Source organism: Eleginops maclovinus, chromosome 11 (assembly GCF_036324505.1).
Source record: "Eleginops maclovinus isolate JMC-PN-2008 ecotype Puerto Natales chromosome 11, JC_Emac_rtc_rv5, whole genome shotgun sequence".
Taxonomy (NCBI): Eukaryota; Metazoa; Chordata; class Actinopteri; order Perciformes; family Eleginopidae; genus Eleginops; species Eleginops maclovinus.
This window is the reverse complement of record NC_086359.1, coordinates 6,245,848-6,273,649: the sequence shown is the minus strand read 5'-3', so window position 1 is coordinate 6,273,649 and position 27,802 is coordinate 6,245,848. Positions and strand designations below refer to the sequence as shown.

The 27,802-nt window shown below is 40.7% G+C and overlaps 3 protein-coding genes across 3 annotated transcripts in view; 2 read left to right on the top strand and 1 right to left on the bottom strand.

Annotated features, from left to right (window-relative positions):
* Positions 1–5,088, top strand: part of lrch2 (leucine-rich repeats and calponin homology (CH) domain containing 2) — a 34,309-nt gene extending 29,221 nt beyond the window's left edge. The window contains exons 20-21 of the mRNA XM_063894909.1: positions 59–136; positions 480–5,088. Coding sequence (XP_063750979.1) covers positions 59–136; positions 480–599 — 198 coding nt within the window. The 3' untranslated portion in view covers positions 600–5,088. The remainder of the gene's footprint in view (positions 1–58; positions 137–479) is intronic.
* A 3,419-nt stretch (positions 5,089–8,507) lies between these two features.
* il13ra2 (interleukin 13 receptor, alpha 2) lies at positions 8,508–16,742 on the top strand. The gene is made up of 10 exons (XM_063894911.1): positions 8,508–8,780; positions 8,953–9,058; positions 9,338–9,489; positions 10,246–10,402; positions 10,498–10,615; positions 11,044–11,228; positions 11,407–11,561; positions 12,428–12,575; positions 15,539–15,662; positions 15,858–16,742. Exons 2-10 carry the CDS (start codon positions 8,980–8,982, stop codon positions 15,943–15,945), a joined length of 1,206 nt encoding a protein of 401 aa, XP_063750981.1. The 5' UTR covers positions 8,508–8,780; positions 8,953–8,979; the 3' UTR covers positions 15,946–16,742.
* A 3,832-nt stretch (positions 16,743–20,574) lies between these two features.
* LOC134871685 (transmembrane protein 47-like) lies at positions 20,575–27,802 on the bottom strand. The gene is made up of 3 exons (XM_063894499.1): positions 27,480–27,802; positions 24,591–24,731; positions 20,575–21,460 (listed from the first exon to the last, which is right to left on the bottom strand). The coding sequence occupies exons 1-3, from the start codon at positions 27,694–27,696 to the stop codon at positions 21,279–21,281; spliced, it is 540 nt and encodes a 179-aa protein (XP_063750569.1). The 5' UTR covers positions 27,697–27,802; the 3' UTR covers positions 20,575–21,278.

The window sequence follows — 27,802 nt, the reverse complement described above, 5'->3', positions numbered from 1 at the left end:
AACGTGTTGTGTGTCTCCTGCTTATGTCTTCTAACCTGATTGATATTCCGCCCTCCAGCCAAAGCTTAGCATGGCAAAATGCCGTAGGAACGTGGAGAACTTCTTGGATGCCTGTAAGAAGCTGGGCGTCACACAGGTAATACTTTATTTTGGGTGAACTGATCCTATACAAAGTTATAATAGAGATACAATCGTCTTTATTTATATTTGATCTAGACACAGCGACTGTTGCAAGGCTGCACTTGCTGTAGATAGAAACAAAAAAAATAACAAATAAGAACACACACCAAGTACGCCAAGTAATACAAGCCACAGGTTTAATTCCAGGTTCATTTAATTACAGATGTCACATTCAGAGAATTTACGAGGAAAATACAAATTAGAGTCAGAGAGGAAAATCTCAAAACCTCAGCAATGTAAATCATCTGCTGAGATAATACCTTTCTTCAAGTGTAACTGATGTCTATCTGCCGACTCAGGACAAGCTGTGTCTCCCCCATCACATCCTGGAGGAGCGCGGCCTGGTGAAGGTGGGCATGACGATCCAGGCTCTGCTGGATCTGCCTCCATTAAGACCCACCCCCCTGTCAGCTGTTTGACACAAGCCTGAATGCTGCGTACAATCCGCAGCCATCCAGCCAACCCCACTCCTCTGCGCGAACCCCCTCCCCATCACCAGGAACCAGAGAGCCCCCCGGGGCGAGGACCCAGTGGGAGTCTGCTTCTGCCTGACTGAACCAGGAGACAGGAGGGGGAAATTCCTCTGTCTTTTTATATGATGTCAGCCGCCACCCAATTCCTGTCCATCACATTTCCACTTGTATACTGTTCCTAGTGATCGGGGGTCAATGTGTGTTTTCTGCGCTGCGCTGCTTGGACTTTTCGAGGAGAGACAGAAAAGATCAAATGTTTTGAAGACCTGTATTTACCTCTTAACATGCTCTGTGCTTTTTGTTCCAGTACTGAGAACATTTCAATGCTGGTGTTAGAGACATTGGCGTTGAGGAGATGACAGACATGTGACTCACTCTTCCACTCAACAGATCTGTGTTTTTGTACTTTTTTTTCATTACTTAAGCTCACTTCTGTGTCTGCGTCTCATGAGTCAAGGTAGAGTTAATTACAGAAATCCTGACTCTATTGTTTTTTAAGGGAGAGGCAGGGTGTGCCTCTAAGAGCATGCCTTCCACAAACTACCATTTTTTCTTTCTCCGTAGGTCATTTTTAATTTCACTCTCCGGCGCGTTTCCTGTCAAACTGTAGTATTGAATTATTTTAACTATTGTACAAATACAATAACAAAAATACAAAGCTGCATGCTATGACATTTGACCACTGTGAGAACATGTGCTGGATGTAGCCAGAGGCACTATGATCCTGTTTTGTAGCATCTTTTTTTATTGTACGTCCAATGGGTTTCTGACAAATATTCTGGAGTCTGACTTTTCTAAAGCTTTTATACTTTTTTTCCAGTCATTGCCAAATATCATCGCCAGTTTTGTGCCATAGTAGACACAAAGCAGTCCATGCAAACCTTCCTCACACATCCCGCTTTGATCTTACTGCCATCCTGCTGTATTGCTTTCCTATACAACTCATTATTTCAGGGAAGCTCAATTATTTATGTATTTATTCATTTGTTTTATATTTATATGTTGTTGCTCTTTGCATCTTACCCCTCGTTTCCAGTTCAGGTGTAATGATAAAAAGGATATCAGTTTCAGGAGTCAACTTAACTTTCAATATGACTTCATTATATTGTTATGTCAATTATGCCAGGCAAAAAGTTTTTATTTAAGTGCTTTAATGATTTATTTTACACAAAGTGCGACTATTTGAGACTTTAAAGAGTCCATATCATGGACATGTATCAGTGGCACGTTGATATGGCATGTTCAATGACCTCTGGCTTTGATCAAAGGTTGTAAAAGCTAATGCAGCCCATGTTAACAACAGAAAAGGAAGAGCAGTTTTGATGCGTAGTGAAGACAAAGCTACCGTAATTTCCGGACTATAAGCCGCTACTTTTTGCACAAGCTTTGAACCCTGCGTCTTATAGTCCAGTGCGGCTTTTCTATGGATTTTTCATGATTTTTGTGATATCGTAAGAGGTTTTGTTTTTGTTTGTTCCGCTGTTGTACGGCACTACTTTGTCTGGCGGAAGGGCATGTGATCAGACACACAGTCACGGGGGAAAAGAGTGGTATGTTGGTCACATGTCCGTCCGCCAGGCAAAGTAGTGCCGTACGAATTAGCGCGAAAAAGAGACTAGATTAGCAAGAGCAAAACGAGTATTACAGGAGCAAAGGAAGCTTTCATCCACAAATCCTCATTATGGCAAACAAAAGAAATGCATATGATGCAGCTTTTAAATTAAAGGCAGTCGATTTGGCTCTCAACGAGGGAAATAGAGCTGCTGCACTTACCCTTGGTATAAACGAATCAATGGTGAGACGTTGGAGACGCCAGCGTGAAGAACTGGCTCAGTCCAAAAAGACGAAAAAAGCTTTCAGAGGTAATAAAAGCAGATGGCCCAAACTTGAAGACTTTATTGAAGACTGGGTGAACACACAGAGAGCAAACGGGCGAGGTGTTTCAACTGTGCAGATCCGACTGAAAGCCAAAACAGTCGCCACCGAAATGAAGATAGAACATGTCAGAGGTGGGCCATCCTGGTGACAAACTTCCGCAAATTCACACTAAGAAAGATATATGCATATTCCCTTACCTATGGTAATTAAACATTAAAACACCTGCGGCTTTTAGTCCGGTGCGGCTAATGTATGAACACAACAGGATTTCCCCCTAATTTTAGCTTGTGCGGCTAATATTCAGGTGCGCCTTGTAGTCCGGAAAATACGGTAATCATGATGCAACAAGTGCCATGAAGTACCTTGAGGTTATGGTTTGTCTTGCTGAAACAACTTAGTGGACAGCAATTTGAAAGTCCACAAAAATCATCATGGTAAACTAAATTGTAACACCTAAAAACATGACATATTGTGCCTTAAAGGAGGGGTGTTTTTGTGCTTCTGAGTCACATTTTTCTCTTACTGTATTTCTTTTTTTCACAAGATGTTTTAGAAGATATGTAACAGAAACAGATATTCTGCTGATGAGCTTACTGTTTAAAAACACAATGGTCCACTGTTCATAAAAAACCAAATCTGATAAAGATTCCTGATGTTCCCTTAAGGCGTCCTAAGTAAACATTTCCTTGGTATTGTGTTTCACATTTTACATGTTGAATACTGTTCCTGGAAACCTCTGCCTTCTACAGTACTTGTCATGACAGACATTAATATTTCCTTTTCCAAGGAAGAAATGCTAGAGAGATACAAAAGAATACAGGGCTCACAGTTCATTAAGCCAAGTATCGATTTTGGTTAAGGCCATAGGCAATCTTTCTAAAACAATCTGTCTCTGGAAATACCCTGCACTCCGTTTGGCTGCAGCAAGGAAAAGGTTGTCTTTAATGCTCACTTATCATCAAATGTTAAGCGTGCTGCATCTTCAAAACAGCGTCTACAGAACGTATTGAGCATGGTTATCACTTGTAACGCAACACAAGCATGATCTGCAATATCAACTAAGAAAGAGTAGCTTGCAGCGTTCTGTGAGCATCACACAAGCTGGCTGGTAATCCGAAAAGGACAACTGAAGCACCCACTTCATGTCTTGACTTCCAGGCAAATGAAGAAACAAAACTGGTGTGTCAAATATACTTTAGCCAACAATATCTGGCCATTATTTACTGTAGGTTTTCATTGCTGTATTATTTCTTACTATACATACTCAAATTCTTTTTTTAATGACTGACAGTTTCTTCGCATTTTGGCGAAAATAAATGACTTTGGGATTGAGTTTGCATTTTCAAGATACTGGTACCGAATGAATGACGCAGGGCAGAATAAGGGGCTCAAAGACAAACCACAGAGAGGTTCGTTTTTCTTGGGTTTAATCATGTGTGGTAAAGCGGTGTAGGATTAATACATATGCATATGTAAATATGTAAATTGCATGGAAAGGGAGAGCTGGCCAAATAACTTTGAAAGTCACTCGCCTTTGGAAAGAGACGTTTGTTTACTGCAGAAAAAACAAAAACACCATCCCTTTCCAAAAGAAGTGGCGACTTCACCACTTGGAAATATCAATGGGTTGCATTCAAACGTTCAGATTCCTTTTTCTTTTTATTGATGGTAGTTCAAAACTGTATAACTGTAGGATGCTGGTGAAAGGGCTCCACATGATTCACCACCTTGTGTTATATCCATAGTGTCATGCACTACATGCCTGGGCCTGGTACATCTCCCTACATGTATTCAAATGAATATGACACAACTTTGTTTGCTTCTCTTCTACAACAGGTTCCTTCAGGTTGTTGTTACCTTACAACCTTAAAGGTTACGTGATGTATTTAACTGTGAGTCAAACAAATGTGACGTTTTCAAATCTCCCACTGATGCCTTACCTGATCTTTTACACAGGAAATTCATCAAAAGGTATTTCCTCAGGCCCAGTATGGACCTCAGGAATGATTTTAGTGACAAGTATCTCACTTTACATACATATGGGCATGTGATTAAGTTCAAATTGACACCAAATTTTAAAATGTAGACCCTATTTGGAGGAACAATGCAGATGTGAAAACTGTACTGATGAAATGTACTAGCTGAGAATGGTTCTATCCTTTAAGCATGTTCGTGATAAAGGGCTTCCTTTGCACCACATCTGTAACAAAAACATAATAGACATTCAGAAATGTATGGTTTGATGTTTCTTATGTGTTGGTGATAAATCCCCTTAGGCGGGTTTCTTTCTGTATCAGATATACCCTCAGATTTATGATTTAATATGTCATCTCATCCAAAGAAAACAGTGAAAAAGTGAGTCATGTCTATACACACTGCCAAGAAAATTTGAGCGTATGTACTGTATAAAAGCTTTTTGTATTTATTTGTAACGGCTCAAATGCATGCAAGAATAACGAATGGCTGAAGCTGAACTTCTGTACATATCATCTGTAAAAATTCCAGGGATTTCTTAAAAAGTAACATGGTCATATAAAATAAAGTCAAATTCTTTGCAGCCCAGTTTGTCTTTACTCTACATGCATTGACCTCAGGATCTGCCACATACAGTAAGTTAAAGGGCCCTATTAAGCACATTTGCAGGTTAATAATGGTATTCTGTGCCTCTACTGTGACATGTGTCCATGCTTTAATGTTCAAAAAGCTCTTTATTTTCCTCATACTGCCTGTGCTGCTGCACCTCTTTTCACCCAGTCTGCTCTGATTAGTTAGCTGGACGGATCTGTTGTGAGTGATAAACCGTTAGAGATGACCCACCCCTTAACCTATTGCCTACAATGTGTTGAAGAAGCGGGAGTGTTACATAGTGATGTTGGTACGTTACTGAAGTAAGCAAGTATTTTATGGTGGAAATATACCAGCTCAGTGTACCGAGGACCAAAGTGTTCCCCTTGCGTGCATGTGAACATCTCCATGCTGCAAGATGAAACAAATAGTGGGGATGTTCAAGTTGTAATTATAAAGCTCAGCACAAGTTCTATCAGGATAAGTGTACTTGTTATCCATCCTCTTTCTCATTTCCAAAGCTGCTTCTTATATGCAAATCATGGGCGTCACTCTTTTATTCAACTAATTGCCTTTTCCCACATTCTCCACAGGCCAATTATCGTGCTGCACGCCAGTCAGACTTTAGATCTTTTTTACTAACTCTTGTCAAGGGTTCACTAGACAGGTTTCTCCTTATTGAAATACAGATTTATAAGCGCTGTAAGTCAAAACAAGAGTACCACGTAAATTAGTTATCCAACTGCTCAGGGCATGTCTTTATTGCTGACATTGAAAAATCCTTGTGTCATGCTGTTCTCCCTTGTTTCCCCTTAAAGCCCTTTTCTGTCTCTTCTTAAAAATCAGGCGGTAGCATTTTTCTTGTACATTTTAATGTAAGGTTAGCGCTTGGTTTTGCAGTCAATTCTTAGCTTTTTGCCACATTTCATTCTGATTTTGGGATACTGTATGATTAAACTGTATAGCTCTCGTTTAGTTTGCCACACATCTGAACTATAAGCTGTCATTGTAGCACAAAAGCAAATAGGAAAAGGAAATCATTGCAGCTATAAAGTTGATCCAGTAGAGTTTATCACGTCATTTCAAGGAAGGACCTCAGTATTTAGACGTTACCAGTTCCATGTTATTGAGATTTCAATAGCGTGTCTGCACTTTACGTGAACGAACAGGTACACACATGCTATCAATCATGCTTTCCTGCTGGTAGTGTTCTTGGAAAATTTCTTTTGTCCACCTCTTTGCCCAAGTCTCGGTTATCAGCTTCATAATAGTTGCTCCTTCAAACCCAGCCCTCGTGCAAGCCCCTCCTCTGAGTTTCATAAATTGTTTCCAGCTTGTGGGCTTCCCATCTGATTCATCCTTCATTCACCCTCTCTGCATCAGGTTCAGAGTCAGTATTGGCAAGACTGCAAGGGAAATTACGAACAGGGTCAGTACTTGGGAATTGGCAGCAAGTGCAGCACCACTAACTGTTAGCAGAGCCTACGGTTAAGTGTAGCTGGAGTAGCATACAAACACACACACGTACGCAGTTAGTGGGTGACACATCAACACAATTGAGGGAGGTGTGTCTAGGTCAAGTCAACCCTGAAATACCAAAACACCCTGTCATTTGTTCCAGGTTTTATCAGCATGCGAAAATGGAAAGCCTATTATTATTATTATTATTATTATTATTATACAGTATATGTCTATTATTTGTATTGTTTCGGTCCTAGGGAAACTTGGCAGCCAACATTCAGTATGAAAAATTGGATATTGTATTTTCCAAAAGCTATCAAATAATTCAATTTGAGTAAAGATTATCTTGGACCTAATTACAGTACTTAAGGAAATGCATTGGTCTACTTTATAACTGTGAAGCTTGATCAATATAATCAATCACATTTTATTTAAAGAGAAAAAGACCCTGTATTTATGAACTGAAATTCTGTTGTTCCCTCAGGTGTTATACACAGTACACACACAGGACTGAACCCATACACATAAGGTCTGAATACACATAAAACACTTGCAGTTACTTTCTCTGTTATAGAGAGGCGTCAGTGTACCAGGGAACCTCAGCAGTGCCCGGGAGATGAACTGGCAACCAGTCCCCATTACATATGTGTTTGTCTGATTGAGAGTTGAACAGGTTCCAAAGCAAAATCCCTGTGCTACTGCCAACCATCAGGATCATTTTGATTTTGTAAGCTCAGCAGTTAAAACAATACACAGGTTAACCTTACATGTCACAGCAAAGAATGAATGAATTAAAACAGGTTATATCACATATGATTACTGCATAGACGATAAATAGAGGTGTGCCGTCAAACTGAGAACATGCAATTTGAATAAATAGTGTGAACACAAAGGGTTTAATGTGTTTTCTTTTCTGATTTTTTTTTAAAGTTAATCTCATTTCTACATGGCCCTACAGTGTAATGTATTACAAGGATTTTAACCAGTGCTTTACATCTTGACTCTTGCAGGCCAGAGCTGGAGTAATTCAACAAACAATGTAAAGAAAAGGGGATATTGCTTATTTTTTTAGCACAAAAAGTCAGAGAACTGAAAAGAAGGACAAGAGAGAGGGAAAGGAAGAAGGAGAGGAGAGTACACCGGAGGGAGTAGGAGGGTCAGAACAGAAGAAGCCCACAGATGGAGATGAAGATATGCCTAGAGAAGAAGTGGGTGTGAGACATGAAGCAGAGGGTTCAGACTCAGAAAGAGGGATAGAAGCAGGAAGTCAGAGGGAGGCTGAGGAAGATGGCATGGAGGCAGTTGCCATTCTAGCTGGACCAATGGTGTGTTTTTGTTACCCATCCATTACAGTAGCATAGCATGGCATGTCACTCACATAAAACTTCTCGTAAAATAACATGTTAATTCCTGCTTTCTGTTTTAGGTGTTATACAGGAGTACTTGTGTAAAGATTTACAAATGCATCTTATATTATTAGTGATTATGATCAAACTAAGAATATAAAACAATGCTGTGCCCCCCTTCAAAAACCTCTTGCCACCCCAATGTCAAATGTTCTCGATCCACATTTGCCTCAGGGCTTCACAACCCTTACGAAATCGCTGTTTCTTTCGACTTTGGCGGATTTCAAAACAATGTGGTATGTGGTGCATGGCAGGATACGGTCTTGATCTTTAAAGGCAGGGGACAAAGTCTGTCTTTATTAAACATATAAATCAACGGGACTGTTGTGAGTGGATCATGTCCTTTTTTTTAATGATAGGGTATCGTGGTGAGGACACCTTAGCGGTGTAGGTATGAAGGAAACATGTTGGTACCTGGCTCGTGCCCGTTGTATGACATTTCAATTAAAATATATATATTCAGACCTACTGTTCCCATGGCAACAGTGTAACATACAAATGGTATTTGTTGGCAGACTACCCAGGAAAAGTGCTTGGTTTGTTTTATTCATTCACAAATCCTGGCACAAGGTAATGATTAGCATATACCCCCATGCCAGTCCCCATTTAGCTTCCTCCTCCTCAGCACATCGTATTCTCACCAAAACCAAAAATAGCGGATAAGGATCCATTACTCACCGATTCCCTTCAGCAGAGGGAGACACGACCGGAGAAAAGACAACTCCTTTTCTACTCCTTGGAGTATTCTGGCTAGCACACAGTGTCTGCCCACACACAGCTGAACCTGCTTTGGAAGGGAAACGCTCTCCAGCTTCACGTGAGTATATTGAGTTGTATTCTTATGTTTGATCTTTTTTTTTTAATGTTTTTAATTAGTTTTCTTTATTTTAATCCTGCCAAATAAAATAGATCGTAGGCTATAAAGTGAGCTCACTTTTCTAAGATTCTTATATTGTTTTAACAACTTCTTTAATATGTTTGTTTTCTAGTCGTCTTGGTTATACGCGCTTACACTGATGGCGAACACATCCTGGCTGATTGTGATGCTGCTCTCAATAACCTGCAGGGAGAGCATGCACTGCAATGGTTTTACAGGTGGGTCCAATTTTGTTTACATCGTATTTAACTTATCAATCACATGCACGAGAGGGAATCTGTCAAAAATAAAAACAGATGCATTCACTGCGGACCCGAACTAAGGGTATATTTCTGCAGGTGTTGCAAGTGTGGGGATGTATTAGTTTGTGCACACGTCTCCAATGAATCTGTCTGAGCACAGATTAAATACTAACGGTTGAATTTAAACACATTTTTTAAAATAAAATAATAAATGTCGTTAATAAATAATTGGTAAATATAATTTCTCACCTGCAGTGGATCCTCCTGTGGACGTTGTGATATCAGACGTTGGGCAACTCGGACGTCTCCAGATTTCATGGAGCCCCCCAGCCAGTCAGGTCAATGTGACAGAGTGCTCACAACTGTATCAGCTGGAGTACTTCGACACATACATTGACAGCTGGAGTGTGAGTGTTCATCATTTGATAAAGATCTTATATGGAGGCACTTAAAATTATTATTATAACACATAACCATCTATTCTAATGAGGCGATGTCTAGGACATTTATTCTGACAAACAAAAGAGTAAATCAATAAGGAACAATATAATCATAAGATATTTTTTATCATCTCATCAGATTTGTGTGTATAACTCTGGAGAAATTACTTAAAGATCATAAGATGCCGCAGACTGGTTAGGTTGGATGAGAGTGTGTTTGATGTGTCTGTTGGCCCTCTGCCAATTCATGCAACTTTGCTCAAATATATAAAACTATGTAAAACGAAGACCTGGTTTTTGGAATTAATGAGATACCGTTAAAATAATAAAAGTCTGAGTTCGGGAATCAGCAGCAAAGCCTCATTCTTTGAAACATCAATCAACCATAGAACCCCCGGGTGTTGTTTTTTTTTCCCGCCCACAGAGGGTTGATTGACAATAATTAAATAGATGTGGGTGTTTAAGTAAGGTTGGAAGGAAAACGACAGCTTATATCTCATCTGTGTCTGATGGATGAATATAAAAATGCAGGAATGAAGCTCACAAAGACCGATTGTAGGCTATGTGGATTTTAAAAGTATGAAATACAGCAGCTGGAAGGTGTCAGGTTTCCAGGAACTATATCTCTCATCCAAACATCAAAAGGCATCGCTGTTGAACGCTTGAGTGTGCACAAATATAAACTGCGATGTGAATAACAGGGATGTTTCACTGGATTTGCAGGCTATCAGGACGGCAAAGATGAATTACACTGCCCAGTTTGATCTGATGAAAGATGTTAGAGTGAGAGTGTACACTTTACTAAGAGGCCCCTGCACCAACGGCATTTTGATCAAGAGCTCGAGCTACACTGAACTGGTCCAGAATCCTCCCAGCACAGGTCAGTCCTCGAGGATTTCCATGTTGGTAAAACATCAACTTAAAAAAATGTATGGTTTGTCTTTGATTGGTGTTTTTCATCTTTTGTACCTCTAGGCGTTGGTACCCCTGTGCAGGATTTTGTCTGTGTTTACCATAACATGAAGTACGTGGAGTGCAATTGGGGAAGAAGCCCAAAGCTGTCGGCCAACTCACAGCAACATCTTTATTTCTGGTATGAGATGTGACCGCTAGAGAGACTTTATAGCCACTTGAGTAAGGTCAGCGGGTCCACCACCACTATCCATTGAAAAGAAATCTTTGAAAATGTTGAAAGATAATCATGACTCGAATCATACAGACTTTGATGATCTCTTGGCTTTTTCCACGGCTCGAAACTGTCTAATTTTTGCAAGGATAGTTTATTCTCCTTTAAAGAAGTGTACCGACTTTGGAGAATATTCTGAATATTTCTGACGTGCTTCTGAGTACCACAAAACAAATGCCTTTGTATCATGTGAGGTGATAATACATCTCTTCACATTTCACAATCACAATCAGAAATACTTTATTAATCCCAAACTGGTTTTAACTCACTCTCAATAAAACTGTTTGGATGAATAGATAGCTCCCTTGAAAGACGATTTGTTATCTGATCTGTAGGCACAGGGAGCTGGACCAGACAGAGGAATGCCCCAAGTATCTCAAAGCAAGTGGAACCAGGTTCGGCTGCAACTTCACAGAGAACTCCCTCCCTGAATTCACTGATATCAACTTCTGTGTGAATGGATCCTCCCCAGAAGGACCCCTGAAACCAGCATTCATCTCCCTTCAAATCCAAAATCAAGGTGCATGCATGGTTGGAGTAGTACAACCCCAACTCAGAGAGGGTAGAGTGATTACCGCCACATGTGTTTTGGATGTTTATTTAATCCTGGGGAAATCTGCTTTTTATGATCCTCTCAGCTATCTCTGCTCCCTGTCACAATCTGAAATATGTTCCTAATTGTTGTATCTGTTCTGCAGTAAAGCCTGGAACAACAGAGAAGCTTCATCTGCGAAAAGTTCCCGAGGCGCAGCTGGAGCTACGCTGGGACAATCCAGCTGGCAAGGTCCCTGCACACTGCTTAGAATGGGAGGTGGAACACAACCAAGAGGGACCTGATGGGAAAATTGCTCTGGTATGGTTGACTTATTAAGAACATTTCTTTCTGTTGACCAACACTAACTGCACTCACTTAAATCCTGTCCACAGCAGTTGTGTAGTGCAGAGAGCGTAAAAAAAAACACCCTGCAGAGCCACTTGCATATAACAGTTTACAACATTCTAAATTTCCCTTTACTGCACGTCCATTTGAACATTTGCATTCCCATTAATTCTTATATACAAGACCTTTCCCAGAATATCCATGTATTGATTAGTTTCCTTGCTCAGCCTTTTTGGATTGTCGTTTATCATTGATACGTTTGTTTACTTTCACAGTACTTAGTGCAATTGTTAGACATATTTTGCATAGACTCAATACGTGTCAGTGTGGACACATGTTGCTGGTAATAAGAACATCATGGCAAGTTAGACTGTTTAATTGCCTGTGAGTCAAACTGTGATCTCACACTTACAGTAAGGCAGACTCATTTACCAAATATTGCATTTCTGGAAATGTCAGTAGACTGCATCTCGATTTGGATATAATTTAAATGAACTGTACTTTTAGACTTTTTTATAGTCTTAATACCTTCAGTCCTAAGACCTTCACTGCCACAAGCGACATTTATCTGGGTCTTTGCCTGCTATACTGTATGTCAGCCTTTATTTCACCATGTGCCATCTCTTTGTGTGTGTGTAGTTGGTGCTGCGCTAGAAGCATATGGTAAATTTATCAAACCTTAAAAAGGCTGCCTAATGCTGTTAAAAATAGGAGATGTGCGTCACAACCTAATGAACCACACAATAGGCTACAGAAATGCTGAGTAATGCTGCATTTAATTGCTAACTCTAGCTTCTATTATTCTCAAATAATTCTTTACTTCTTTTTGTCATTCACAGCAACAGATTTTGACCGATCAAAAGAGTCTAACTCTGCCCTCCATCCACGACACTCAGATAAACTGCTTCAGGGTTCGGTCCAAGTTGAGCAAGTATTGTGCAAACAAGGGCTTCTGGAGTGGGTGGAGTCCTGCAACATGCCAACCAGGTAAAGATGTTTCAAACTTAAACAAGTAAAAGTAAACCAGTATTTTCTTGTCGTCATTACAAAAGAGAAAAACTTCCAGCATGAACTCAGGTCACCAGCTCATCATGGCAAACTTTAGATATTTGGAAATGCTGTCCAAGTCTTTCATGGAAGTTCCCATTAATTATATGTATTGATTGATGGTGAAATAATTGCTTAAAATCCCAGAGGGGTTTATTTTATAATCTGCATTCCTAAAGTGAATCCTTTTTCGCTCTACGTAATACAGGTGCATCTCAATAAATTAGAATAGATTCATTACACACAAAGTGAAATCTTTCAAGCCTTTATTTGTCTTAATCTTGATGACTACGGCTTACAGCTAATGAAAACCCCAAAATCTATATCTCAGAAAATTAGAATCTTGTGAAAAAGTTCATTGTTGTAGACTCACGGTGTAACTCTAATCAGCTGATTAACTCAAAACACCTGCAAAGGTGTCCTGGGCCTTTAAATGGTAGGCTTCACAATCATACTGAAGACTGCTGACTTGACAGTTGTCCAGAAGACAGTCATTGACACCCTCCACAAGGAGGGTAAGCCTCAAAAGGTCATTGATAAAGAAGCTGCCTGTTCACAGAGTGCTGTATCCAAGCATATTCATAGAAAGTTGAGAAGCAAAAAGTGTGGTAGGAAAAGGTGCACAAGCAACAGGGATAACCGCAGCCTTGGGAGGATTGTCAAGAAAAGACCATTCAACAATTTGGGGGAGCTTCACAAGGAATGGACTGAGGCTGGAGTCAGTGCATCAAGAGCCACTACGCACAGACGTATCCAGGACATGGGCTACAACTGTTGCATTCCTCGTGTCAAGCCACTCCTGAACCAGACACAACGTCAGAAGCGTCTTACCTGGGCTAAGGAGAAAAATAACAGGTCTATTGGTCAGTGGTCCAAAGTCCTCTTTTCAGATGAAAGTACATTTTGCATTTCATTTGGAAATCAAGGTCCCAGAGTCTGGAGGAAGAGTGGAGAGGCACATAATCCACGTTGCTTGAAGTCCAGTGTGAAGTTTCCACAGTCAGTGATGATTTGGGGAGCAATGTCCTCTGCTGGTGTTGTTCCACAGTGTTTTCTCAAGTCCAAAGTCAACGCAGCCATCTACCAGGAAGTTTTAGAGCACTTCATGCTTCCTTCTTCTGACAAGCTTTATGGAGATGCTGGTTTCATTTTCCAGCAGGATTTGGCAACTGCCCACACGGCCAAAACTACTAAGACCTGGTTTAATGACCACGGAATTACTGTGCTTGATTGGCCAGCAAACTCGCCTGACCTGAACCCTATAGAAAATCTATGGGGTATTGTCAAGAGGAAGATGAGAGACACTACATCCAAAAATGCAGACGAGCTGAAGGCCGCTATCAAAGCAACCTGGGCTTCCATAACACCTCAGCAGTGCCACAGGCTGATCGCCTCCATGCCACGTTGCATCGATGCAGTAATTCATGCAAAAAGAGGCCCAACCAAGTACTGAGTACATATGAATATTCTTTCAGAAGGCCGACATTTTTGTATTAAAAATCGCTGTTATGTAATATTCAAATTTTCTGAGATACTGATTTTTGGGTTTTCATTAGCTGTAAGCCATAGTCATCAAGATTAAGACAAATAAAGGCTTGAAATATTTCACTTGAGTTAAAAAAAAAAAATTGACTTAATGAAATAAATGAACCACGATATTCTAATTTATTGAAATGCACCGTAAGTGCCCTTTGTCCTCATTAGTCACACTTACTTTGAGGAATCCCAGCAGGAAGACCCTGATGTCAAAGTCAAAGTCCACTTTATTGTCAAAATTTCCACATGTGTTATACATACAGAAAATTGAAATACCGTTTCTTGCGGTCCCACAGTGCCAATATAAACATGAACATATAACATAAAAAGACAAGGGCCTAGAAAAAAAAAAGGGGGAGTAAGGGCCTAGATAAAGGGGTATACAAAAAACTAAGTAATATATATTTATCAGACACAATCAACACAGTTTGACAGTAGTGCACGTAGGCCTTTAGTGCAAATAATTCTTAGTGCAAAGTACATTGTCAGTAGCAGCGGAGAATAGAAAGTGACTGGTGCTGGATGAGGGAAGGGTGTGTGAGGCAGGGAGGGACGGAGAGAGGGGGAGAGAGGGAGGGAGAGAGGGAGGGACGGAGGAGAGAGAGGAGAGAGGGAGGGAGGGAGGGAGGGAAAGAGTTCAGCATCCTGACTGCCTGGTGGAAGAAGCTGTTCCTCAGCCTGATGGAGCTCGAGCGGAGGCTGCAGAACCTTCTCCCTGAAGGCAGGAGGCTGGGGAGGCTGTTGAACGGGTGGGTGGGGTCACCCGCAATGCCGAGTGCTTTGCGGGTGAGGCGGGTGCTGTAGATGTCCTGTAGTGTAGGGACATTGATGTCACCATCAAATAGTTAGTTTAAAAGGTCTTTGACTCAGCACTGAGTGCCCTCTTGTGGGAATCAGTCTGCTTCATGAGGTTTCTTTTCTGCACTGCCTTTAAATAATTGTATCATGTCCAATTACAGAACTGTGGTATCCAGCTTGCTGCTTTATGTTCAATGTGTTGCTGATGGTCACCACATTTACTTATTTAGTATAATTCCATCCTCTACTCTTTGTATTTGGTGACACTTGTGGATTAAGATTTAAGTCCAAATATCTATGTTAATCAATAGATGTTCTTTCTGTTGAAGAATTATTGAAGTAAACTGTAATTAAAACTGAGCTTTGTCAACCTTTGTCCACCTTTGTCAACCTTTGTCAACCAACCAACAAACCAAACAACCAAGATTCAATCCTTTATTAATCCCAGGGAAATATGAGAATGAAATAAATAACAATTTAAATAACATACGTTTAAGTAAACATGTGTAATAAAACTCATTTTAGTCACTGGGACACAGCGTCTTAAAAAACGTGTGTGTGTGTTTTAGAAAAAAGGGAGAAAGCACCTAAACCAGAACAAAGCCGGGACATAGTACATGTCTATGTATTCATCGCTTTTGCCATCATTGCCATTCTGGTGCTGTCGCTGTGTGTGGGGGCAGTGCTGAAAATGTGAGTAAACTTACATATAAAGCATTTTCACACACACACACACACATACACACACACACACACACACACACACACACACACACACACACACACACACACACACACACACACACACACACACACACATAGTACACACCCACAGATATGTGGGTTAATGAAATGAGAAACTCACTGCAAACGGTGTTTCCTTTGCAGGAGGAGCTTGAGAGATGTGAAGAAGCCGGATGCTCTGCTCGCCAACGTGTTTGCCAGAAATTCAGTTCTTACAGTGATGGATGCCTGAAACCTGCGCCACCTTCCTCAAGCAGCACCTGTTACATATATATACATATATATATATATATATATATATATATATATATATATATATATATATATAACTAAACACAAAAAGCCCTCAAAGTTGCCACAAAGTCATCCCCTGAGGAAATATTACTGAAGATCTCTGGGTTCAGTTACACACAGTATTATATTATTACAGCTTATTGCAACGTGCTTGATTTTTTTATTAACATTTTTATACAAATGGCTGAATTTACATCATCATTTTAACTGGAAATGCTATGTATTGGTGGTTGGTGTCGCTCTTAATGATTGTTTTTGAAGTTTCTTGTTAACTTTTTCTTGCAACCAATCCACATGTTGTGTTCGGGAGCAAGTGTTTGTTCTTTGGGAATTTTTTTATGAAGTTTTATTATTCGCCAGATCTCTTGCCACAGCTGATTAAGTCAGCAGGATTTCCACTTTTTATACTCATGTTTTTTTTAATTGCTGACTTTTTGCCTGATCTCTTGCCAGTTCAGACAACATGCATTTGTTCATGTTCGATCTAATTTTAAAAGAATCATTTTGAAAGTATTTGTTTGGTTTTGATGCGTGTTTGGTTTTATTGCTTTAAACAGCTTAAAAGAGAATACATGAGTTTCAGATGTTTGTAATGCCATGACTCCTTGCCATTTTCCTTCTGAAGTGTTTGAATTGTAAATCTACCTGACTGCCAAAATGTAACTGTTGCCAAAATCTGTCGATTACCTTTGGTGCTGTGTTTTTTGATTCTATTAAATAGTAGAATTGGTCAAATATGGTCACTGTGAATCAGCAGTTTTTAAGTGTGTGAATGTCTATAGATTTTAATGAGCAAGAAAAAAAACTGATGTGAATAACTCAGTGATGAATCAGTTCATTTCTGAGAATTTTGCCCATATTGTAAATTTGTTTCACATGTAAAATTACATTTTATTATGTTGTTTACTTGGTAAGTATTGAACAATGGACAGTTTGTCATCTGATTAGTTTTGTCATAGCTTAGGTTGCCTTCTAGTGTCTGGATAAGGTATAGCACCCAACATGATATGAGTGTTATTTCAAATTTCAGTTGATTCTCCTGTTAGTATTCACAGATTAGACAACCGTAAAATGCATTAAATAAGTGGTTATAATGCCACTTGGTTATAATGCCACTGGTCATCTTGCTACACACAAGATCTCTCCATAGGCTGTGCTAGAGGAAAACCAGATTTCGATTTGGAAACTTAAGCTAGTTCAGCCTGAGGGAGCTCTGAACCACTGCAGACACATTCTGTTGTCTGTTTCTTGTCCAAAATTAACACAGTTGTTACAGTTGTGTTGAGTTAGATCTCATATTGACTTCTTCTTTTATAAAACGTTTTCTTTTATATGCAAACTTCAATCAACCTGGGTCAGTAGGCCAATAATTGAACACTTATTTTATACAAAAAAATGTATACAGATTATCTCTCACGCACACACACACACACACACACACACACACACACACACACACACACACACACACACACACACACACACACACACACACATACACATACACACACACACACACACACACACACACACACACACACACACACACACACACACACACACACACACACACACACACAGAGAGAGAGAGCCCATTTTTATGTTTTTATGAATTTCACCTTGCTTCTCTTTTTTCTTAATATGACTTTGTCGCTCTGAAAAAAATATTGTTCTAGTAACATTCATTTCCAAAAAAGTGTATTGTCTGATCTGAGTTCAATTCAACATTTAGCTGGATGATGTTTTCTTTTATGTTGGGAAAGGAACCACCTGGCTGTGGGCTGATTCTGCCTCTCAGTGCTTGATCCAACACTTATTGACATCCACAAGGTCGGCCTGTCAGCTGACGGCTTCCCACACCAGCAGGTCGTCATGTTCACACCTGACCATGTGCATGTGTGTGTCTATGGGTAGTTGTATCCCTGTTGTTTAAATCATTTAGCTTATTGATAACAAGAGTCTGTTCTGATTTAATTAGGGAATCTCTAATAAAGCATTCACACAAACTCTGAAATGTCTTTTCCATGTTTCAAAGGAAACTGATCAGGATTTCCATGTAAATGAAGCACTGTCACTGCATGACAAATCAGAGGATATTGGACGATTCGAAGCCTAGCAAATGGCTGTAAATCAGTTACATTATTAAAGCTATTTGACTTTTTGTATTCATGCCAGCCTTTTTTCATGCACCGTGTTCAGAACAGAAACAGTATGTGGATTTAACGACATGGGGGAGTGCAAGTTATCACCAGGTTAATATATAATTTTGGTGGAGCCAGGCTTGATAGAGGATTGGTTGGAGGGTAATGTATAGCCAAGGTGTTACTTTTCAGTACATTTATCCGCCTCACTAGTCTTCAGAGGACGTCCACTTCTGAGGATCACAGGAAGAACTGGACTGCTTCAGGTTTGCATTGATAGTTTGATATCTAACATCTCTGCTGATCATATAACTAAACCCATGCTTTCCCTCCTCAGGCATCAAGACGTCAGGGCCCTTGACTGTCTCTGGCCCCCAGGCTCAGTAACTGGAATCTGTCCCTGCAGAGTGAAAGAGTGCAGGGCCTGGCTGGTTACTGCTCCCAGGGGCCAGGCTACTCTCCAAAGGGGCCACATTTTTTTCCATACAAATACAATTCACTTCTTGAGATTTATAATCGAATGAGACTAAATGTGTTGACGGACTAAACAGCTGCAGAGAGGGATTCTTTCCTGCTTTGGTTTTGTTTCCTCTGCAGGGAAAAGCTGTCATTCAGAGAGTATTTAGAGATGAGAGCATGTAGCAGCAGCTGCAGAGGCAAATAATTATCCTCAGCTGCTGGAGGAAACAATTATTGTATTAAGCCGTGTTAAATCAACCTATGTTAATAATTTATCTATAATATACGTTTTGGAGTTGGGGTTATAGGTCAATCTTATTGTCTTATTTGTATCAAAACAACATCTGTTCCACCATTTGATTTTCATAGCGCAAAGAGAAAGAACCGAGTTAAGAAACCAAACAGCATCAAAACTGATTATGGATGAATGTTTGTAGTTAATGATGAGTTAATATCACCCTTCATTTTAGGAGAGAATCTCCACTTCTGCCTTTGACTCTGAGGGATTTTTTTGGAGGGCTTCTGCACCACGCACACACCATGTTTCATCAAGTCTGACCAGTAGGTAGATGAAGACGTGGGTGAGCGGCATATGGTTGAGTCAGATGCAAGTACACTAATTAGATCATAGGGGAAATGGTCGACTAGTTTTACCGCTTTAAGACAAATCCTTTGGTGAGTCATTTTGTTTAAGTGCATATTCCTGTGGCATATAGCGGGAGCAGTAACAGTGTGGGTGGAGTGCTTAAAAATCATCTACTGGAATATTGGCTTTACAACCCCAAAACTACTGAGGGCATAATCTAAAACGCTATTCTGCCAAGTAAACGAAGAGGAAACAGGCTTTAGGGAAATTATTTGCGAGCTATGTGGATCAGCTGGTACATTGTGGCTGTTTGTGTATCTTTAAAGGTTTTTAATATTCTTCCACAGGAGAGAATAAAAAATGTTGTTCAACCGGCCTGAGTCAATGTTTTACTTTGCATTCTTCACCAATGTTCAACTAAACACAACATGGTTTACGTATGCATGGTATAAAAAGTAACTTAATCACTTCTGTGTCAGGTTGTAGAAACTCTACGCCTGCATGTCATGTAACAACGTCACCTTTGACACCGAGTCACATCTGAAGGATTCCCGAGAGGTCAATGCTATTATAAGACACACACTGATCCGGCACCTCACACTCTTACACATCACATTGCACCATTCACAGAAGACAAGTGTCAGGGTTAGGTATCAGGTACTTTCCCCTTGTGGCTGCTGTTGTTTTGGGGGTAAATATTGTTCACAGCTGGTGAGTTCTCACACTGCTGCAGCTGGGTAAATTGTTTATTTGTAGGCGTTCCCTTTCCCAGAGAATATTTAACCAGCTGCTGCAGTTTGAACACCGGGGTGTAAAGAAAGGGAAGTTTCACACCAGGCTGCTCAGGTGTGGCAGTGCCTTCTGTTTTACACAAAACAACCAGGGATCTTTTTAAACCTGCCTTTTTCACTGGCTTTCAATGGAAACATAACATACTATTCCCTTCAGATAGCCTAGGATCTGTAAACTAGAAGTGCCAGCACATTGATCCATGAGAGCACATGTGGCAGGGCTGTAAATATGTCTCAGACAATTCTATGAAATATATATCTCTTGAGCAGTCGTAAAGATTAACTGCAAAAATGTGTCTCGAGATTTGCAGTAAAATGTTTACGTTGCTCATTACGCTACATATTTTAACACAACTCTTTAAACAGCCATGGGGTGGCTTCCTCCGAGGAATGTGAGTGCTGGATAATGAAAGTGTTTTGCATTTTTTCCCTCACTGCTGTTTGGTCCCAAAAAAGGCAGCATCCCTGATGCACACCCTGTAAAAACTCTGTCAGAGGTCAGTTTGTAAACCGGGGATGTCAGAGTGACAGACAAGCTGCTGAATGCCACGTAGTAGCACTGAACACACACATTCACACTCACAATACTCTCAAAACTACAATTGTTTATTCTGGGTTCTCCTTCATGTAGAAATACTTTGTACACATTTACATTTTTTCATTTGAGACAAACTAGTTTGAAAACAAACTATAAACACTCAAGAGCTGTAGCATGTTTCGAGGCGTTTTAAATGACCTTTCTAACATCGGAAAGCTTAGCATTACTAGATATGTTTCAGCTAGGAAACACAGCGGGGGGAAGTTCATCACGTTTTTGATATTTATAAAGTGGATACCATAAATACAAGAAAGAGCTTGTCCTTGTGAAATGCTACAAAAGAATAAAAAAGGAAATGTGGAGATGAGTTTAAATGTTCAGTCACTGCACATTCAGGTAAGTGTCTACTGTTCCGCTTCTCTAACAAAAGAGATCCAGGTCAATATGCGGTGGAAACGTCCAGCATCTGTGGCTGTTTGTCCAGAAAGCTCTCTTTGCTTCAGCTCTGCCACTGTCCCTGATACCGGCAGGGCTGAGGTGCGTGGGAGGAGGGGTGCTGGGGCTCCTATTCATACAGCCATGGCCTAAATTAGGCCTTTACAACCTGTCTAAAAATAACAGAGAGAGAGAGGGGGACTGGGTCTGTGCACATTAGCTGTGTGCAGAGGGAAGTAAAAGTAGCACACCTCCTGTATGGGAATTCTGAGTGTGTGTGTGTATGTTTAGGTGTGCGCTTCCAGCAGTTTGAGAAAGCACTCAGTACATGCCATCCTCGTATACGTCCGTCCGAAGGCAGAAGAGAATCCCGCCACCCAACATGAAGATGGTGGCTCCCCAGCCGAGGCCGTAGCCCCAGTTGAACTCGTGATAGGTCTGAAGAACCGTGCCGTCGATGAACTTGATCGGGTAGAGCACCAGAGCGCAGGCCTGCAGGACCACTGGAGCCAAAGAGAGTCAAACATTAGAATTAACCAAAAAAAAATACACTTATAAAATCAAATTCTAATACAGTATTTGTATGAGGCCACCATCCTATAATACAAATCCACGTAAAATAATGTATTTTATATCGAACAAAGCAGGAACTTAATTTAATGATATTGTTTTACTCTTCATTCTGCTACTGTGTTGACTTATGCTCTTCCTTTTTCTCTTCATCATGACATTGAACCTTTTATATGTCAATCTGTCACAGTCTCATGTTCTGCTTTCCACTTTCCTCATTGCTTTTTTCCCCAACTCGTTTTTTTCAAGACAAATCCTTCAGATCTGACAGCTAACTCGCTGCTGTAAAGGCAGAAACGTGACTGTGGCTGCTTTTAAAAATAGACAGAAGAATAAAAGGACTGCTGAAGGTGTTTTAAGTGTCTGCAAAGAGAACCGAGAGTCACGTCAGTAACCACAGGATGGTTATTTAAAGTGATCGTCTTTCTCAAGGCGGTGTATCTGCTGCTTCAGATGATTTCATCAAATTGACACTCATAAAAAAAATTCACGACAGCAATAACAATTTATAACAACAACATTTGAATGTTTTAGCACCATGTGGATGAAAACAGGAATACGTTAAAACAGGCCTTTGTTATATGAGCCTTGAACTATTTACATTCAGTCCATTTCCTTGAGTACCTCTTGGAAGATGTTTATTATTTGGCGTATTAGTGTTTTTTCATATGACGGCTCATCCAGACACCAAAAAAACATGAAACTCCTCCTTGTGGGTTTCCTGTTTTCTTTAAGTGGCCTGTCTTTTCCCCTGGGATAGTGACTGCCTCACATTTTGGCACCCCAAAGCAAAGTCTGTGCTTTGGCTTTATGTCACATGGAACAATTATTTAACAATCCTCCTTTTTTCTTTTGAACCTTGAATGAAATAACTTTAATGCCTCACTCATTGTGACTCATTTTCCCTTTTAAAATCCTTCACCATGAACCACCGGTGCGTCATCGTGTGGGGACATGCATGTGTTAGATTAAAGCCATACTGCGGTATACACTCAGTTCCCTTCCACGCATGGTAGGTGACTCTTAAGGAAGGGACTTTGTGTGACTACGACTCCGCCTTTCCTTCCTACAGGACTGAGCAGAGGGGCAGGCAGGAGGGACGACGGCAGCTCAAGAATGCTGTGCTGTTGATGGAGCCCAGACTGAGCTCGCAGCCCACTGAGGTCATATTTCTGGACAGAAAATAAATACCACACAGCCACAGGCCTGCCAAGGGGCATTTACCAGAGTCCAACCCCTCTGCTGCTGCCGCTCGGCTGAGGACTGCGCCTGTATGGAGACCTTATTCTCGCAAGGCTCTTAAAGCAATTACACACAGGAAAGGATAACACTGCCTTCCCACGATTTTCAGTAAATGGCTAACAGTTGTCTCAGCCATTTAGTGCACTACACACACTGGTCCTTTGTGGCTGATGCTTCCAGAGGCAGAAGAAGACAGAAATCCCTTATTCTCCCCTTCAAAGTGATATGAAAAAAAATGTCTGCAATGTTTAAAACCATTACATGTTATTGCCTATTTGCTAATTCCAGCCTAATCCAAATTAAATGGGCCACAGCACCACTACATCAAATGTAAAACACTACATGCATTATGCATCTTTTGCAGCTTATGAAGTGATATATACTCTTTGTTTTCACATATTTGGAATCACAGAGAACTACATTTTTGGGTCTTATGTGGGTTTAAAAAAAACATAACCATATATTTCCACATATCCACATGTCTGTCTGTTTATTATGAAGTTACAGGCAGCAGCAGGTTAGCTTAACCTGAAAACAGAGGGAAACACTTAGCTGGGCTCCATCTAAACGTAGACTACCTCCTTCTTTACCTCTAAAGCTCACAAATAAACAAGTAAAACATGTTTTCACCCTTAAAAACATGAAACTAGCTCTTTCCATGTGCTTCTAGTCCTTATGTTAGTCTACAACAAAGTACTGCTAGCATTAGCATTTAACTGACGGATAGGAGAGTAGTATCCATCTTCTCTTCCACAGAAAGTCTCAACAAGAAAATAAATAAATGTATGGATGTCTTTACTCCACAGGCACGATGTTGAACTTCAGAAGGGGGAGCGTTATTTATGGTGCATGACAGGGTGTCTGTTTCTTATATAACTGAGCATGAGATAAGTAGCAATAAGTGGTAAGAATTTCATCACTGTCGTTAAAATAAAGCAAGCACAGGCTATAAGTAAGTTACGGCAGCGCCTGCATTGTACATGGAACAATGTGTCTTGAATACTTTGGTTTTAATTATATGTTTCATAAATAGATCCTCCCTCACCAGCGTCAAAATGTGGCTTTACCCAGAGCACAAAGCCTGCAGGAGAGGTGCAGTCTAAATAGTGAGAGAGAGGCGGCGCTGTGTGAGGAGTCTGTGGCAGCTTTTTCCCCTTCAGTGACTTCACTTTGTTGGTAAGTCCACAAATTCTGTGGCTGCTTTTTCTTGGCTCATGATACAGGAGCTCCCCAGACTCATACACCACAGAAAGAATGAGCTCAACCAAGGAGCCTCGTTGAGCTGCTTCTTTCCTTCTGCACCCTTCTATTTAATGTTAGCACTGGAACAAGAAACAAAAACATGTCTATGTTGAAATAGTTGGGGTCGCGGTGAACGTATATGTGCCGTCATTCTGTTTCTAAATGTGCATTAGTATCGGATAAACATTCATATGGGGCAAATTACTTACAGGGGAAATATTAAGCTTGTTTTCAGCTTCACATTTGTATTTTGTGTCTCTACTGTGACATGTTTACATGCTTAAATATTAACAAAGCTCTTTATTTTTGCCTGTGTGTTGCAGCACCTCTTTTCACCCTCTGTCTAAAACCAGTGTTCCACTATGTAACGGAACTTAAATACAAGTCCAATGGATGTGTTTCAGGCAGGAGAGAGGGTGGGAGAGAAAGTCCCTTTTGGATTTCTAGCCTTTCCAGACCATTTACATGCACGAAAACCTATATAAACACACTGAAGGGAAGGTGAAACCCCCGTAAAAGCATAAATGGGCCCCTTTAAGAACTTCTGGTTGGAAAGTCATAAAAAGGAAAAGGAAATACCTGCAGTGAAGAGGAGCACAGCCACAGTGCGATAGTGCCGCCTCTGTGTCCCCCGGCAGAGGGAGATCAGGGCGACCAGAAAGGCCAGCAGAGTAGCCACGGCCCCGGCTACCAGCAGCACCAAGGTGGCAATCTGCCAGTCTGCAGGACGAGACAAACCAAGGTTAGTGTGCCGCGACACAAACAAAATCAGAGGAAAGCACTGTGGAATTGAAGCGCTGTGTTGACAAACAAACAGGAGCTAATCCCACAGAGAGAAGCAAGCAAAGCAGGACGGACTCATGCCTGCACGAGCGACAGGAACCGAATCAGTAACTTGGTAAACAAAACTACAAGTCTTGTGAGTTTACCCTCATTAACAGCTGATAGTTTGTCTATGAAGATGTTGAAAACACAGCTGTATACCTTGAGATGCTACCTATATTTTCATAAATCATATACAGGATTTTGAAGGCCAAGTAAACCAAAGTCAATCTGTGTTTCAATGCATGTTGGCCTGTATAAATGGTTTTTTCCATCTATCTTGGTAAAAGGCTGTGGTACCAATGAAGCATTACTGTGGTGTCCATAACAGTTGTGAAATCTCCTAGGAGTGTCTGCTTGTGGCTGCCAGACTTTTCCATGTTGGAGCAACCATGGCGGTGTTTTAACAGCACATTGATTCTGTTTATTCCGAACAAACTTCAGTCGCTCCTGGTGGAAAAGTTCAACTCAATGATTCCTCGGAGTCTTCCGTAAATAACAAATAAACAACTCTAGGTCGTTCAACCAGCACATTTTAGAAGCTCTCCTGATCCGAGCCTCTTGAAATGTTCAGGAAATGTAGACGTTATTTGTAACATTCCTGTCTGCATTGTGTTTTTCCTCTTTGATGTCCCACTTGTCAGAGTAAGGCTCATCCTCAAAGGATTCAAAAGGAGAATTTGCATTTGAACAAGCTTCCCTTGATGTGTGTCTCTCGCACAACTCAGGAAGGTAAAAAATGAACGTTTCCCCAATGACAATTCCATTTGATTCAGCCTTCAGGAAATATTATGTGGTTATAAATTAGATTAAAAAAAACCCCTCCCTTGAAAGAATACTAAACACTGCACTCATATAACAAGGATATCTTTCATCGAACACCGAGGCTGTAAGTCACAACCCTGTCTTCATCTGTATTATCAAACCACTTGCAGTTCACTCTTCATTGAACTGTGTCCGCCTCATTGCGTCACTCCAAAGATAGACTGAAATTCAAGAGTCTTGGGATAGGTATGAGAATGTGTGCATAACAAATCTGCTCTGCCTTTTGGTGAACTGCCCCTTAAACCTCAACACGCCTCTCCTCTGTTGCTTTAATGAGCTCTGCAAACTGTCAAAGAAACAAACCCGCCTCCTATTCACCCCAACACATTCCTCAATATCAAGAGGGCGGGCAGTGACCCCAGCCAGGGCTGCGTTCCCCTCTTTGTAGCTGAGCATGTTTGTGACTGGATGGAGGCAAAACTGCCCCAAAATTAACCAAGGATAAAAAAATAACGGCTACAATATTCAACATACTTATGGCCCCATTTTGTATTTATATAGCTGGCTTTGAGTCTTTTTTGGTACTACTTAAACAGTAAGCTACTGTATATGTAATAGAGGTAAGCTCCATGTAATAACAAGCCCTACAGTACCAGCCACATTTAAGGATTTTCTTCTCTAGTGGGGAAAGGAAGGGGGATGGAGGCACAGAGGCTCTTGTCATGTGGGTTTTCTGTTTGACAAAAGACAACCTGGTGGGTCCAGTGGTGAGATGGATGATGGGGAAGACGCTGAATGAGCCTCTATAAACCCATTCAAAGCCTTCTGGTGGTTGGAGTGGGTTAACTCTTTGTGTGGCAAAGGGATTATTTTTGTTCCATTTTCTCTCATTTCTCATCCTTAACACGGATGTTGAATTGCAAAACAAATCACTTTAATATCAAATCTTTTGAATGTAATTAACCAGTCCTTTGTTAATTGATGTACCACTGAGAATAACAATGAAAACAGTGAGTAATCAATCAGCATTGTTTTCAAACCCTACTCATGTTTGCTCATGGATTAGTCCGACCTTGTTGAGCATTGAATGTGTTTTACACACGTCACTGCTCTGGTATGTAGAGGAAATGTATCAAAAAGCCCAAATTCCTCAGCTGCTACTGCTGCTGCTGCTGCTGCTGCTGCTGCTGCTGGGAGAGCAACAAGCCAACTCTTCATGGGAGACTGTTTGCCAGACTGTTCGTACAGTCCAACAAACATTCCTCTTGGTTTTGTCAAACATAGGATGTGCAGCCTTTGTGTAGCCCTAATAAGAGACTCTGAAAAAAGCCACTGATAACATGCTGCTATAAAACCATCCAGAGTTTCTACACAGGGACAAATACCCAGAGGTGGAAGAAGTCCTCAGATCTTGTACTTAAGTAAACTAAGTGTAAGAATACTCTAAATTGTATGTGAAAGTATAATACTATTAGCATCAAAATATACTTAAAGTACCAAAAGTAAAATCATTCATTATGCTGATTGGCACATTTCAGAATCATATATATTATATGTTTTAATTATAATTATTGATGCATTAATGTGTTATCAAAGATGGCAAAGGTGTCATTTTAATGACTTTGTATACTGCAGCGTAAATGAACTTGGTGACTTTATACCACTGCAAATACCAGGCAGTGCATTAGGCTTTGTGGATTAAACCATAGTCAAATCTAAGTTTTCCCTTAAAAAAGTACTTAACACTGCTACTAGAACGTTGACATGGCAGCTTGTTTTCACAATGTCTGGATATTCTCTCATCAACACAACAACAGCATCCTAACTCCAGGGCACAACGTTGTAAACAATCCAAATAAAGCACAGCACAGTGATTCCTACCAGATGTGAGCGTGGAGAAGCAGCTCCACTGAGCCTCCTCTGCGGGGTTGCGTGCCTCGGACAGTGAGCAGGACTCCCACAGAGACAGGGAGAAATGCTCCGCGGTGACCCAGGCTGGGCTCAGCAGGGCCACCACGTCCAGACAGAGGGCGAGGAAGATGCAGAGCAGCGCGATGAGCTTGAAGGGCCGGAACACAAACACCTCGTCCACAGACATCTTCTCTCACACAGAAACACCGCGGTCAGTCACAGGGGGAATGAGCTTGCTGCAGGTCCTCGTACGTCTGCACCCACCATAGCCCTCACTGCTTTGTGTTTGGGTC